The 16,031-nt window shown below is 27.5% G+C and overlaps 1 protein-coding gene across 5 annotated transcripts in view; it reads left to right on the top strand.

Moving 5' to 3' along the window:
* The window catches only part of LOC132948199 (aryl hydrocarbon receptor nuclear translocator homolog), a 42,789-nt gene extending 27,280 nt beyond the window's left edge, over nt 1–15,509 (top strand). For 2 of the 5 annotated variants that reach the window (XM_061018575.1, XM_061018572.1), the window contains 11 exons: nt 8,595–8,752; nt 11,792–11,964; nt 12,041–12,188; nt 12,267–12,494; nt 12,610–12,732; nt 12,802–12,960; nt 13,025–13,175; nt 13,240–13,424; nt 13,484–13,668; nt 13,744–13,879; nt 13,960–15,509. In XM_061018575.1, the coding sequence (XP_060874558.1) occupies nt 8,595–8,752; nt 11,792–11,964; nt 12,041–12,188; nt 12,267–12,494; nt 12,610–12,732; nt 12,802–12,960; nt 13,025–13,175; nt 13,240–13,424; nt 13,484–13,668; nt 13,744–13,879; nt 13,960–14,138 (1,825 nt within the window). In that variant the 3' untranslated portion in view covers nt 14,139–15,509. Of the gene's footprint in view, nt 1–8,591; nt 8,753–11,791; nt 11,965–12,040; nt 12,189–12,266; nt 12,495–12,609; nt 12,733–12,801; nt 12,961–13,024; nt 13,176–13,239; nt 13,425–13,483; nt 13,669–13,743; nt 13,880–13,959 lie in introns of all 5 variants that reach the window. The other 3 variants (XM_061018574.1, XM_061018571.1, XM_061018573.1) reach the window with 2 other exon arrangements.
* The last annotated feature ends 522 nt before the right edge of the window (nt 15,510–16,031 follow it).

The following is a 16,031-nucleotide window of genomic DNA, read 5'->3' as shown; positions in this document are numbered from 1 at the left end:
TAATATTATATTATATACATTACTATTAGACTTAATAATTATTGACAACAATTGTATATTATTATGTTATTCTTTTTATAAAATATTATGCACAGTGTGACATATTAACACAAAACTAATGTTAATAATATAATAGGTGTTTTTATATTTAAATTTTTTTTAATATTTTATTTTACAATACTTTATTTTACAACATTTTATGTAACTTATACTTTAAATAATTTTTAAAATTATAATTGCCACAATTTTACAAAAATTATATACCAATTGTTTTATTTATTTTACATATCATATTACAAAACGTATTGTTTTGGTCGAAAAGTGAATCGGTCGTAAAGGGAAGGGTACGTTTTTGGTCGAAAACAGCTATGCCCATCTGAAGCATCCCATAGGTTTTTTATTATATTTTAATTTTAAAGATTATTTTAAAATTGTAAACGTAAATTGTACATTTTAAAATGTTGTACCTACCTGCATATTATATTATTTCCGTCTTACACACGTACGACATAGCAAATTTTCGTTAACCAGTTTTAATAGTGTGTTGTGAGTTTTGATATTATAGAGCGAATATTGTGTGTCATCAAACTTTTAAGTAAGAACATTATTTGTGTTCTCTCGATCAGTTTTTTACGATATTTAAATTTTTGAGTATGTTTGATAGTATGTAAAATATTAATATTTGAAAATGCTCATAATTCACTTAAAAAATAAAATATCGTAAAACCCCAACCAAGATAACACAGATAATGTTCTTACCTAAGAGTTTGATAATAGGTATAAATTCACTCTAATATCAAAACTAACAGCACACTGAAAGCGGTGAACGAAAATTTGCAATGTTGTATGTTAGGAAAACGCAAGTCGGAGACAACATAATTTTTTTTCGATCTATCTATGAATTACATAACAATTTTAACTTTGAAATATACTTATAAAAAAATGTGGCTATAAAAAAAAAAGGGGTTAGGTTTGGTTTTTTTTATAGCCACAATTTTTTTTATAAACATATTTTAAAGTTAACATTTTTACGTAATTCGTCCAAATTACAAACATTTTTAAATTATTTTGTAGTTAACATAATCCTTTTGACATAATTGCCAGCTGTTACACAATTCTTGATCAAAAATAGCATGATGAAAAATTAAATTCTAATCGTTATTAATATTTTTTCTTTATCTAAATTTGTCATTTCATCTGTATTATAGTTACATTACATTCACAATTATTCAATAACTAATAACAGTTTGCACCATTTATCCATATAGTAGGTATATTATATAAACATATGTAGCTATCTAATAAATGTTGGTACATAATATGTTAACCATCTGTATGTTCAATAGGTTATAAATTATAATACTTTATAATTTATACGCATTGGGCTCTGGTTATTGTAATTATTGGTTACTACAATTTACTATCTATAAAAATCAATACCTACCTTGCATGTAAATTATTAATATTTAAAAATACTCATGACTTGCTTTAAAATTAAAATATTATAAAAAATAATAAGTTATAAAGTTTTATAATAATTAATAATCTAATATTAAAGCTTACAAATAATAAAAACACATCATACAATTTGAAATAAATGTATTATTATTTAGTTTGTATCACCCGAAACTTACAAAATATTAAAACCGTCATAAGATTTCGGTGTGTACCAATTTTATTTTTTTTTCGGATTATTATATAACATTTTTATATTGTTTTTATCTTTCTAGATTATCTTAAAAATCTTGACAAATGTTCGATCTTATGATACATTTAAGCTTTAAAGAATGTTTCACCATTATAATTAATTATTTTAACTTTAGGCGATGGTAATAACAATGTATACAATATAGTAATAAAATCAATACAGTTGATTTTATAATTTCTTTTTTAGTCTCCAGTTGACTAAAATTGTGTCTGATATGAGGTAATATTGGGGTGTCGAGGGTTCTTATTATATTGGAACGAAAACTATTATAATATAATAAGTAGTGACACCTTTTAGAAATGTTGGTGTTTTGCTCAGCCCAAAATATACAACCCGTTTATGATTTCCAACTGATGAAAAAACTGATGAAAAAAATTTATTTCAAAAGAAAAATATGCTCAATATTATGAATTATTCATAAACTATATTATTATTTTTAATTTTTGTGATAGCTATATTAGTTTAGGAGTGTAAAAAATTGGCTGCTTGCAATTTGATTATGCTATATTATAGTGGCACAGTCTATAGGTTATCTCCTGAAATTCAACACTGATTTTGAGTGTTCAATAATATTATACACAAGCACAATACGTGGTAATTTAAAAATGAATGAACTGTTGTTCCTATAATGACGTTTAATCTTATTGTATTTGTTTACAAATTATAATACTTAATACTTAATCTTAGTATCATATGATAATCGACAATATATTTATTATTATATGTATAGTATGTCAAATAATATTCTTGACTTTAAAATCTTGTATATTATATAGATGTATATACACTTGTATATGCTGTAGTCTTTTAAGACACTTTTGAGCAAAACTTCGCCGAGAAGGTTAATTCGTTATATTATTCGGGCACGGAGACTGCTAATAAAGACGTGATTGTACAAGAGCGTGCGCGCGCTCCCGAAACTTTTCTTCATCGCTACCCGCATCCGCATATAGTATTCATTAAAAACCGCCCCAAGTTTATTCGTTGAACTTCAACAGCGTGTGTGTGTGTGTGTATTTATATTTACTATGTGTGTATATAAACGCCGTTACTTCAGGGTTGCGGGGAGAAGGGTGCTTGGTTTGTGAAAGTATATATTATCTCTTGCCCGAAATTATTATTCAACTTTCGTATAATAATTTCGCAATCATTAACAATTTTCTATTCCCCCTCCCATCATCTTCTTTGACATAAAGATTATGCATCTATATAATATAATAATAATAGTTTGTACCTACACGCGTGTATGTCTTCTGCACTACATACATGTATATTATATAAATACTGCATACAATATACATATTAAATACCTATATAATATAATATACTTAAATATTTTCAATATTTTTAACCGAAACACCACCACACATTGGAACGAGAAAAACCGGAGCGCCAAATCAAGAGTACAGTTTAGAGAGGAGAGTTGAGTGACCCCCGTGGCGAACTATACAACAACAAGGCACATGCCTATACACATACACATACACATAGTGAATATAAGCTGCTTGTGCATATAGCCGTGAGAAGAAGGCGCGCATCCCGCCCGCCGCACGCCGCCTACCGGATGCTTGTCACGATTTTCCTGGGCGAGATCATCGCGCAACAGCCACCCCACCCCCGCGTCCACCGGGTCCTAGGCTGGTGGCCCCCGCCGCAACGATATGATATTATTATATAAATAACCTTTCACCGTGATACACACACACACACACACACACACACTCGCGCACACGCACGGACCGTCTCGCGGGGTATACGCGAAAACCGTAATAAATGGCGCACGCAGGGTAAATATAGGTAATATACGCAGACAGCAATCGTGTGTGTGTGTGTCATTGTTGTTTCCCTTATACCTGAGAAAGTAACAATTTAAAAAGTAGGTATATAATATATTACCATCGAGAATTTGAAAATCTAATGATAAATTATATAATATAATATTTAAATGTACAATGTAGGTTAAGTACAATATATTATACTACATAGGTGTAGGCGTTATTAAATAGGTATTTACCATGTATTGTATGTAGAATAACACGCGGTATAATTGGATATTATTTCTAAGAATTATGAAATTCAGATTTTTAAGTGTGATAAGAGAGAATGTATATATATAATCATTAATCATACACGTCACTTAATCTATTGTATAATTAACTTATTAATGATTACCAAAGTGTATACAGCAACTGCGTGTTTCTATAATAGTACACCAGAACACAAACAATAACTATACTGTTAAACATTATTAAAAATAAACAAATATTTTTTTTAATACCTAAATGTATAATTTTATATAACATTAAAAAAAGTTTGTTAATATGTTAAGTATTATTGACTATTGTACCTATGCATTTATATTCAATAATTGTTAAATAAATTAATACAATAGCTGAGCTGTAGAATACTCTTACATAATTATGTTTATAATATTTATTACATTTTCGAATCGGAACAAAAACTTTATAGTAGAAACGCAATTTTTATTTCATACTTATTAATTATCATACTTATTGTACTTATTTAAAATAATTGACTAATAAAAAAGTTATTACATTTTTGGTTAAAAAGAAGAAATATATTTTTGTATTGAAATGAAATTAGAGTATTCTTATAGTTGTTAGTATCTACCTATATGATATCGACTTCATACTTAATATGTATTTTCACAAATTCATCTTGTTGAAATTGATAATTCAATGTCGTTCCCTATATTTTTTTCGTAATTGTTGAGCTACAGTGACGCCTAGACAGGTTACCAAGTACTAAAACTGCTTGTGCCCCCGAAAGATGGTGGGTGGAAATTTCTGGTGCCACTGAGAAGCTTATAATTTATATAAACTATAATAATTAATTTCTGTGGATTATAGTGATTTACTAATTTATTTAAATATTTAACTACTGAGACACTAAGCTATTCTGAAATATTTAATTAAAAATGTATTTATAAATAAATGTTTTGTGAATATAGTTTATTGTTGAGCGCACCAATCATTTTTTTACTTATAAAAAAGGTTGAGCGGATGTATACTTCTGTTAGGTAACTACATGTGCTCTCAAAATTCTTTTTTCCCCACTGTTGAGCTGAATTTGTTTTTGGCAGATAGCTAATTAAAAGCAATGAATATTATATTATTATCTCAAAATCAATGGTAGACTGAGATTTGTACAGTATTTTCTGAGTATAATATTACTTTTTATTATTTTTCTGATATTATGTTAATCGAAAATTAGTGCATTATATGAAAAATATAAGGTAGCTCTTCCAATAGTCATTTTAAAAAGATAATAAATTCATGTTTACATACTCCAACTTTATGTTATATTATATTATCATTTTTTCAGACCAGATTAAAATGTTCTTTCTGTAGATTTTGCACGTATATATTTCTTATAAATTATAATGTTATGTTTTAAATAGCAATCATATTATGTTAATCGAAAATTAGTGAATTCGTTAATTATGATCTTATTTTACTACTACCTACTTTGATTCTTTCGAGAACTATCAAAACTAATTGTTATTTAATTCTAATTACGATGAAAAATTATTTATTTTAAACGGCCAGTGAAATTGTTGTATCGCACAAATGAATTAAGTAGCTTTTAAACATATTAATACATATTATATACAATTATTAATATTAAATATTTCGTAATTTTTCTTTTTACTATTTATTTTGAAATAAATAATTATTTGTGTAGAGGTATTACAATGTTTGCATACCTGCATGATTAGTGTATCTCAAGGATAAAATAGCAAAATGTTTAAATGCGTCACCAATGATAAACATATCTTAAAATAACAATAAATAAATAAAAATAAAACACATTTATACAAGAACAAGACAACTTCACTGTGTAACGTAAATTCTTTTTAATATTATACTATAGGTTGGTATTCTGAATAAAAGTTATAGTTTTATAGTTCATAAAAGTATAAAATAAAACAATATGTAAGACATACTTAATTTAATTATTACAAAACTTATCATTGTACATCAAAACAATTGATTATAAATATAATAATTATAATTAATCTCCGATATTATGCTGATGAACAGTGGCTAACCTAAATTTGATAAATTAAACACTATTGAATACTACATTATATAATTAAAAATATAATAAAAACAACTAATGGTATACTAAACAATATAAATTTTTAGTTAAAATAGAGTAAATAGAAATAATGCTTGATAGTTGTAAGGTAGCAGAGATGTCCAACTGCGTAGTTAAAACTAGGGTCTTTTAGTTTGCATAGCATAGGCAATGCATATTGTTTAATTTTTTCTATTATAAGAAAATTAAATAAATTAATACTAATCGCTGATTAAATATATTGAAGAATAAAGGATTTAATATTTTGTTGTTTTTAGTAATTAATTGAATTCTGTATTTAGTGGACACCACTCACATGTGTTGTCAACATCTTTTACAGTTACAGTATAACTATAGTATATTTGCGTTCAGTAGAACCAATTGTATGTTATTACTTATAAGTTTTAATATTAAAGTGAATAAATCTACTTATTATCAAACTTAATGGTTAGAAGTTTAGAACGTTACAGTGACGTAATCTAGTCATGTTTGTAGGGGGGGGGGGGTTGAAACATTTACCTTCAAAATAACTTCAAAAGATTAGAACTTAACTAAGTCTAACCGACAAATTCTGATTGCATCATTGTTCGTAACTAAATGAAATACATGGTTTCCGAAAAATAATATTCCAAAAATCAGTTATTGGAAGCTAAATTGCATTGTTGTGCCATATTTCAATGTATAAAATATACTATAGTATCTAATACCTATAAACAATAATATTTATAGTTAAATAAATACTTAAAAATGGTTTGACAGTTTTCAAAAAAAAAGTCATGGTGGGATACGACCCCCCCCCCCCATGGTAATTAAGCCACTGGAACATTATCTGTGTTTGTGCTTCGATTTTTACGATGTAAAATTTTTAAGCGAGTTATAGAATATGTAACATTTAAAAATTCTCATAACCCGCTTGAAAATTCAAAAATCTTAAAAATTGACATACCAAACACAGTTAATGTTCTTATCATTAATTTTGATTATAGGTTAGGTTAGGTTAGGTAATTGCTCTATAATTTTAAAGCTAACAAAATGTAAATCAGATATATTTTACGTTTCTAAGACTGACAAAACATGCCATGGGTGACCATCCTCTTAATTTTTATTATTACAATTTTAAATCAACAAATTATGCTGTCATAAAATTCTTTCTGGTATTACCTATATTTCTACTTAGTATTAATGTTATTATCACATGTTAAATGTTTTTATAACATTGTATTGAAGATAAAAAAAAAATTTATAATCTAATAGGTTAGGTTTTCCATACATTTTTACTTTTTTAATCTATTACAAATAATACGTTGTGTATTCAAATATAAATTATTAGTGTTTGAATATTTTAAACCGGGCTTTAAACATTACATTTGTTTTATCAATTTAATTAGTGATTAGTCAATAAACTTACATTATTAACAAGTCTTTTAAGATAAGTATATATAAATATATATATATATGTATATTAATGTGCAATTTATTACATACATACGATAAGTGGCCCACTGCCTACTGTCTCACTACCTTAAACTACTACCAACTATGAATGTTTTAGGTATCCACTTATCCACAACGTATATTGCATGATTTATTTTTTATTTCCATTCTTGAGTACACTTACTTTTATTGTTTTATTTTGGTATTGTTACGTTAGAAGGTTACAAGTAACTTAATAACGCCATTCCTACATCTGATAATATTTCTGAATTGGATACTTAAAAAGTCAGATATAATTTGAACCGTGTTTCGAAGTATTTTGGGAAAACGTTATAACTTTAAGTATTTTGTAAACTATTTTTAGCCTATAAAAAATAACATATATACTATGTATTAATAAAATTAATGAAAGATAAATGTACAATGGTTTGTTTAATGTATGCTTGTAGATGTGGATCCTTATTGTATTTCATTATTTTGATATTTTTCAATCCTACAAAGATAATCAACACTATATTATGTTCGTATGTTCAATATTTCATTTTACTTTAACTTTTCATCTTTAATTAATTCAATAAGACCAATTTATTAGTAAACAAATTATATTCAATAATTTGTGTTTTAATAAATCCTAGTATTTTATAATACTATTTAATATTTTATGATTATCTTTAAAAATACCTAAGTTATCGCTTTATAATATTATAACATCATATCAATGCAAGATTGTTATGATATAAAAACAGTCGGGTTAGGTTAGGAGGTATTTAAAATATCGTAATATTATACTAAACATTTATTGTATATACTTGATACAATTCAGTATTCAGTGTTCACTATAGTTTAATCTGTTCTAGATAATTAGCAATAATAGGTAGATATAAAATAAAATTTGCAAACACCATATTATGCTATTCCATTAGTATACACCAAACACTTGTAGTTAAACTCAAACTAATCTTAATATGTATTTATATATTTAGGTACATCATTGTAAGATTTACAATATTTTTTTATTTCCCCAAATGCAATTAGTTAAAACATTTTTTGTCGATGGAAAATAAAACCATTAAAATCGCGCATAAAGAAAAAATAATAATTATGTTTCTGGTCAAAATATAAATTTTAACAAGCGATCCATAATTTATTTTAACATAGTTGAATAATACGTATATATTTATAAATATTTTTTCTGCTTTCTTATTCTTAATAAAACCAATACTTACCTATATATTATTAAACTATACAACATTTTTTTACATACTTAATAGTATTTATAGAATGTGGTTTTATGACGATTTATGTATATCTTGCGAATTTTTTTTTCCTTTTCCATGTGAAATCACTGTAGGGAGAATCATTGCGAAATTGAGAGGCGGCGGCGGAACAAGATGACAGCGTACATCACGGAACTCTCGGACATGGTGCCGGCATGTCAATCACTAGCTCGGAAACCGGACAAACTCACCATACTCCGAATGGCTGTTAACCATATGAAAAGTCTCAGGGGTATGTATATTAAAAATATAAATGTGATTGAAACAAATGTTTTCAAATATTCATAAAAATCATCTAGTCAAAAAATACTAGTTATATTTTTTAGATAATAAATATCTTAATTCGATTGGATAAACAAATATAATTTTCGTACAAGTTTAATATGTATAATGTAAATAAAAAATTATATGTAGTCAATGTCCTATATGGGTACCTTGGTATTTACTATTTTCTAATGATGATTGATTATTGACTATCATCATCTATAATATTCTATAATGGTGCTGCTAGGATTTTGAAAACGTCAAATATCAATTTTAAAAATTACTTCCAGGTTGCATACATTTTTTTGCTTAAGATATTAATTGACAATAACAATAATTATTAAAATTATTTTATACAATCTTACAAATTATAATTTTCATAATTTTATTTATTATTTGATGTTATTTTGACGTGGACGGACGGAACCTCTCTGCCAAAGATATTGCAATTAATTGAACCACAAAAAATAGTTTTTAATTTGTTCATTCTTTAAATTAATGTACTATTTTATTTTATTGCGGGTCGCACAAAATTTTTAGATCGTAGTGAGTGAGTAGACCACTGGTATATACAATAGCCGAAGATAAATTATTACTTTTGTTTAGTTACCTATTAATATATAAAAAAAAAAAGATAATATAATAATTGCATTTATGTAACTTTTAACAATATTATAAAATACCTAAATTTTAATCTTAAATTTCCTTAATTCAAATCAAATATACCAAAATTTATTTATATTGATGAACACAACTATTACTTTACAACTTAATACTAGGTTATTGTAATAAATTAATATTTTACTAATAATGAATAAAAATAGATTTAGTGACTTATTTATTATTTACCTTATTTCTTTATACTTTTCGTAAAATTTTGAATCGAATTAATTATTTGTAATTTGTATCAACAAATTTATATTATATTAGCCTTTTCTCTATGCAACAACGCGTTGCTAATTCCTGTAATAATGAATTTTACTTTTTCAAAATTCTATAACTCTATAAGGTATTATTGTTATGTATATTTTCATTTCCGTTTATTTAATTCCCAGAGTAGTTTAATCCTCAACACCTCAATAGGAAGTATCAAATAACACTCACATATACACGTCGTCTATCTACTACCATCCTATTCTAGATAATAACCTCGCTGAAAGGGCGCGTGAGAACTCGCAAATTCATCTCGGACAGCAAACATGCTTTGTCGCAGGATGCGTGTTTCCTTTTTCCCTTTTCATTTATTTCCTTCCGCATAGGACAATGTGTGTGTGTGCTCTATCGTAGTCTATCTAATACCCCGAATTGTGAACTAGACCGCCATGAATTCAATTACAACATCTTCTTTTTTCTGTTCTCTGTGCGTGATTTTTTATTTTTCTATTGCGTTTATTATTATTCATACGCTGCATTAACTATATGTTAATTTTGTATACGGTGTAGGACGTAGGTATTAGGAAATTATTTTCGCCGTATATAGTGAAAACAATTTTTTTTACTTTATAGGTATCCGATAAGTTATAGGTACAACTATAATTATAGTTTATGCGTATATTAGTATATGCTCTGTTTGCAGTTTTTATTTTTCATCAGCGTTAATCGTCACGGTGCAATAGCATACAAATAATAAAATAAAATGTTGAATTTGCTAACTTAAGGCTACTTACTAAGTACCTACCTAATGTATTATTTGGTCTCCAGCAACTCTGCTGGTATTATTACAAGTGCCTGTATAATTTACGACTTTGAAAGATGTCAAACGAGGTACCTATAATATGTTTTCACCGATACGTATAAATTGTATACACATTATATTGTCGCTTTAGAAAATACTTGTAAAAACTACAACAAAACTTGCTGATTGATTTAATTCTTGATCGTGAACTGCTATTATTATTAATTGTATACACCAACCTCTTATATAAACATTACGCGTGTTAGATGATTTAAATTAATATTTTATTTCCTCCGCCAATAATGTAAAGAAGTAAAGGAGTGGGGAAGTAACCATCATAGGTATAAGTAGTTACAATAAAACAGTTTTATGACCGTGTTTATATAGCTTTTTAGTGGTCAATGATTATTTTTCACTCAATACCTTAGGTAGGTACATAGATATTTTTCTTTTCTCTTTATACCATCGTTTTTGTCATAATAACGGTTACCTCTTATACAGAGTACAAAACCGATTGTATTCAAATGGACGGTATGCGGATGACGAGAATGAGTATTGTCGCATTATAGGTGGCATATACGTTTGTTTGGAACCCGGTCAAGTCAAAGCCAGTTATATATTATTATTATTATTACTATTATGCTAGAAATAATGTATAATAATAATAATAATATTTAATATTCACCAGGTTAAGCGTTATGTCTGCCCGCTGGCGGCATGGCTCTATTGTTTATTGTCACGTCCATTGTCAATTTCCTGTTTCACCCTTCGGTTTTTGACGTACTTTTATTTTATTTTACGGGCGAGATGTGAATGACAATGTTTTTTTTCTATTGCGCATTGCCAATTTTATGTCTGATTTAAAATATAAAACTTATAATTTATTAAACTAAAAACTTTAATGTTGCATAAATTAACCAATATAAAATTAAGTTATTTACATTAGGTTTTCAACCGTAAATTATTTAATTATTACATGTGTAATGACTACTATAATCTTGTAAAGCACAATATTGTAACATTTCAAATAGTTCTATATTGAACATTATATAATTACAATATATACTTTAATACTTAAATAAATATAAATTTTTTTATTGTTAAAATATCACGCTTGTTGATGTTTGTTTATTGATAATTTATAATAATAAAATTGATCTTATTTCAATTTTTGTTTTTAATAATCTCTTGTTTTTTGACTAGTGTAGTTTTCCTTCAGGCATAACAATAAATATATAATAATATTAACTCTTGAAACTAAAAAATGTGTACCAAGAGCGTAAAGGTGGTTTTTCAATATGGTATCTTATAAACTTGTCATGTAAATTATAGGTACAGGTAACACAAACAATGATGGCACCTACAAACCTAGCTTTCTAACAGATCAAGAGCTTAAACATTTAATATTGGAAGCAGCGGATGGTTTTCTATTTGTCGTTACATGTGATACTGGTAGAGTTATATACGTTTCCGACTCTGTTGCACCAGTATTAAATTATTCACAAGTATGAATTTACCACTAAAACCTTAAAACAGGTTAATCAATTATTATTATTATTATTATTAATATTATTTTCTTAGAATGACTGGTTAGGGACAAGTATGTTTGATCATTTACATCCTGAAGACGTAGAAAAAGTACGCGAACAACTATCCACACAGGAACCTCAAAATTCAGGGCGTATATTAGATTTGAAAACTGGTACAGTGAAAAAAGAGGGTCATCAATGTAAGTCAACCATAAATAATCTTAGCTATTATTAATATTTTATTTCCATAATCACAATTACAATTTGACCTTTTGTAGCTTCAATGAGACTGTGCATGGGTTCTCGACGTGGGTTCATTTGTCGAATGAAAATCGGTAATAGTGGTGGTATGATGTCCAGTATATCGGGTCATAATCTACATCAACGTCTTAAACAGCGTAATACATTAGGACCAACTCGTGATGGTAACGAATTTGCCGTCATCCACTGCACTGGCTACATAAAGAACTGGCCTCCATCTGGTCAGTTTGATCATCCATTATCTGGTATGATGTCGATCTGTCGTCTAATCACCTCGATGACACTTACCAATAATAGTCAAAAATCCCTCCACCTAAAATTCTCACGATTAAATTGTTATATAAAATGTCATGTATTTAGGTGTTCAAATTGAGAGAGCTGTTGAAGAAGATGGTACTCATTGTTGTTTAGTTGCTATTGGTCGGTTGCAAGTTACTTCCACTCCAAACACTACTGATTTAGCTGGGTCTAATAGTAATGCTGGTAAAAACTAAAATTAATTTAAAGTATTATTAAAATGTACCAAATATTTATCACAAACTTTTTTTTTAGAATTTATATCTAGACATTCTATGGATGGTAAATTTACATTTGTTGATCAGCGTGTTACACATATACTTGGCTATAAGCCACAAGACCTTTTAAGCAAAACATGTTATGAGTTCTTTCATCCTGAAGACCAAACTCATATGAAAGAAAGTTTTGAACAAGGTACATTTCTATTCCACAACCTTGACAAATATAAATGTTTTTTAATTGTTTGATTACTTTTCAGTTCTTAAAATGAAAGGCCAGATGATGTCCGTGATGTATCGGTTTCGAGGTAAAAATCATGACTGGATTTGGCTAAGAACAAATGCATTTGCATTTTTAAATCCATATACTGATGATATTGAGTATATTGTGTGCAACAATTCAACAGCTAAGTAAGTTATTACTTTATTAAGTTACATATCATTGTCTCTATTTTGTATATTTGTTTTATATTAGGTCCTCAATGCACTCCCCATCTGAAAGTGGAGTTAATATCAGTAACCCGTCTACTGAACCTGTTTATCAACAACAGGCACCTGGATTAGATTATACAGTTCAAAGAAGGGATCATGTAGCAGCACCACCATATCAAGCTCATGCAATGATTGCTGCTGCTCCAACAGCCAGTCAACATATGATACGTTAGTGTTTTAATTTGAATTTCTCTAAAACTACTTTTACATTTTAATTTTTTAAATAGCCAACAATACAGCGCAAAGACCAAATAGCGCTCAAAATGTATTTAATACATATGAAACGAATGCATCACCCATTAGCTATCATTCGCCCAACCAAGGTACTCAAAGTCAAGTTCAATCCCCATTAATTAATCGCCTTACTAAGTCAAGTCCAACACCTGCACAAACAGCATGGACATTGCGCCAAGTAAAAATATAAGAACACAAAAATAATAAAATAATAATTGTGTTTCAATATTTTAATACCTTTTTATTAATTTAGCCGGTCACTGAAGGTTACCAATATAATCAAGAAATGAGTCCATCTCGTTCGCCATCAGGTCCAACATATACACAATTGAGTGGTGGAGCCAGACAAACAACGTATCACAATCCTTCACCAGCAACTGCGTCTCCAGGTAAAATAAAAAATATAAAGTGGTTTACTATACTTATAATTTAAATAGAATAGTAAAATAATTGAATTGATTTTTTAAAGGTATGTGGGGTTGGCAAGCTGGAGCAACTGGGGCCACAGCTGTGGCAAACAATGTACCACCACATCCGCATAGTGGCCATCCACAAGAGCTGTCTGATATGATGATGCAGATGCTTGATCAGAGTGCAGCAGCTGCTTCATTTGAAGACCTTAACATGTTCAACACAAATTTTGAATGAGTTAATAATTGTTTTATTATATATTAAACATATGTATTAGGAATAAAATTAATGCAATTGTCACAAATTACCTGAATGTATGCTATTAACTAAATGTCTAATTTTGTTTAATATCTGCCTGTAAGGTATTATTAACACCATCTGTGGTAGTATTATATGGTTTTGATGTATATTAGAAACTATTATCATGTACATGATATACGGGATATCTGTTGTATGTTTAATATTATGGATTCTTTGATTTCTGTAGTCTATACAAATGTAATAAGAATCTCATATCAAGTTTATTAATAACTTAGTAAGTGTTACTAAGTTTACTTAGATTATTATAAACAACAAAAAAAAAACATTTTTCAAAAAATCATTTTTGGTATTATTTTAAAAATTGGTTTTTTTTTACAATTTAAACCACGCTGCTTTTTATATTACACCAAATTATAATTTTTATATAGTTCATTCTCTTCTATCACTGATAATTACTACAGTTACAACCTCCATGCTACCTCTGTCTTACTCATCTCAACGAAGTCAGTACCTAGGTTAGCTCAGTGCCATAAAAAATAAATAATAAGAAGATTTTAAATTTATTGGAAACTTTACTTTCTTTTCCCTTAAATCTCTATGAACAGAAGTTCAAATATTATATATATATTTATTCATTTAGACACATATCATTTTTCAAATATATATCAAATCCTTCCGTAATTGTAAATTTTTTTTGATTTTATTTTGTTTATTTTTTAAAACTGGATAACAAAATTAACTTTCTTTTGGAATGTTCTCAATTCAATTTGTAGTTGACTGCATTATACATATATACGAATAACATAATAAGAATAAGTTTGAGCCAAATACTAGTGGTCAACTTCAAATGTCAGTCCATTGAAAGTTTATTTTATTTCGTCCATACCATATGTATACAAAATTGTATATAATATTGTAAGCTTATAATAGTATTATTTACTTTATACTGATGTAAGTGTGTGACATTTTTATAATTTAAATACGAATATTTCTAAATAATTTGTTATTTTATTGTCTAAAAAAAAAAAAATACTATTTTATACAAATTTAAATGTGTATATACATATTTACATATTATATGAAATTCTATATAAATATACGTATAACGAGTTAATGGTGATACCATTATATTCTTTTAATTAACCACCATTTTCACTTATACCACTGCTACGAATTTTTTCCCTTTTCTCTTTTGCGCAGTTCATTTAAAAGAATATACATTGTAAATACAACACTTTGTTTTAAGTTATATACATAATTTTTATTATTGTACATTATATATAATAACAATTTAATAGAAGTATTGTATAATTGAATGAAATATATTTAGAGGTTTTTTTTTAATAATTAAATTGTGTAGTTTTTGTTTTATTTTCCTTATACAGATATTTTGTTTTCAAAAACAATAATCTAACTATATAATACCATTTACAAGGCACTGGCAAACCAAGGACAGCAAGATACTGTCCTCTAGGACAGTAGACCACTGGGCCAGTCCGCCCCTGGCCACATGTCAGTTTCATATAGGGTGATACTGATTGCCCATATTTAGGTCAATAATTATGTATATTCTAATTTTAGTTCTTAGGAATGGCTTATGAACCAATGATGTCTACTAGAACCTAAAAAAACGTATATGCAATTATATGCTAATTCAAATCTCATCAATATTTCTGTTTTCATGTTATTAACTTTAGTTATCATTGATGATCGAACCCAAATATTTAAATTAATCGTCTCTTACACCTGTATCCATTCGCATCAATGTATTCTCCTTGAACCTGATTCAAATTTGCCGGGCCAAGTATATAATATACTCTGTGTGGTATAATGTATTCATTGACATTTGTGCAAAATTTTTCTAAAAAT

Source organism: Metopolophium dirhodum, chromosome 7 (assembly GCF_019925205.1).
Source record: "Metopolophium dirhodum isolate CAU chromosome 7, ASM1992520v1, whole genome shotgun sequence".
NCBI lineage: Eukaryota > Metazoa > Arthropoda > Insecta > Hemiptera > Aphididae > Metopolophium > Metopolophium dirhodum.
Note: the sequence above shows the minus strand (reverse complement) of the source record. Positions and strands in the feature narration are given on the sequence as shown.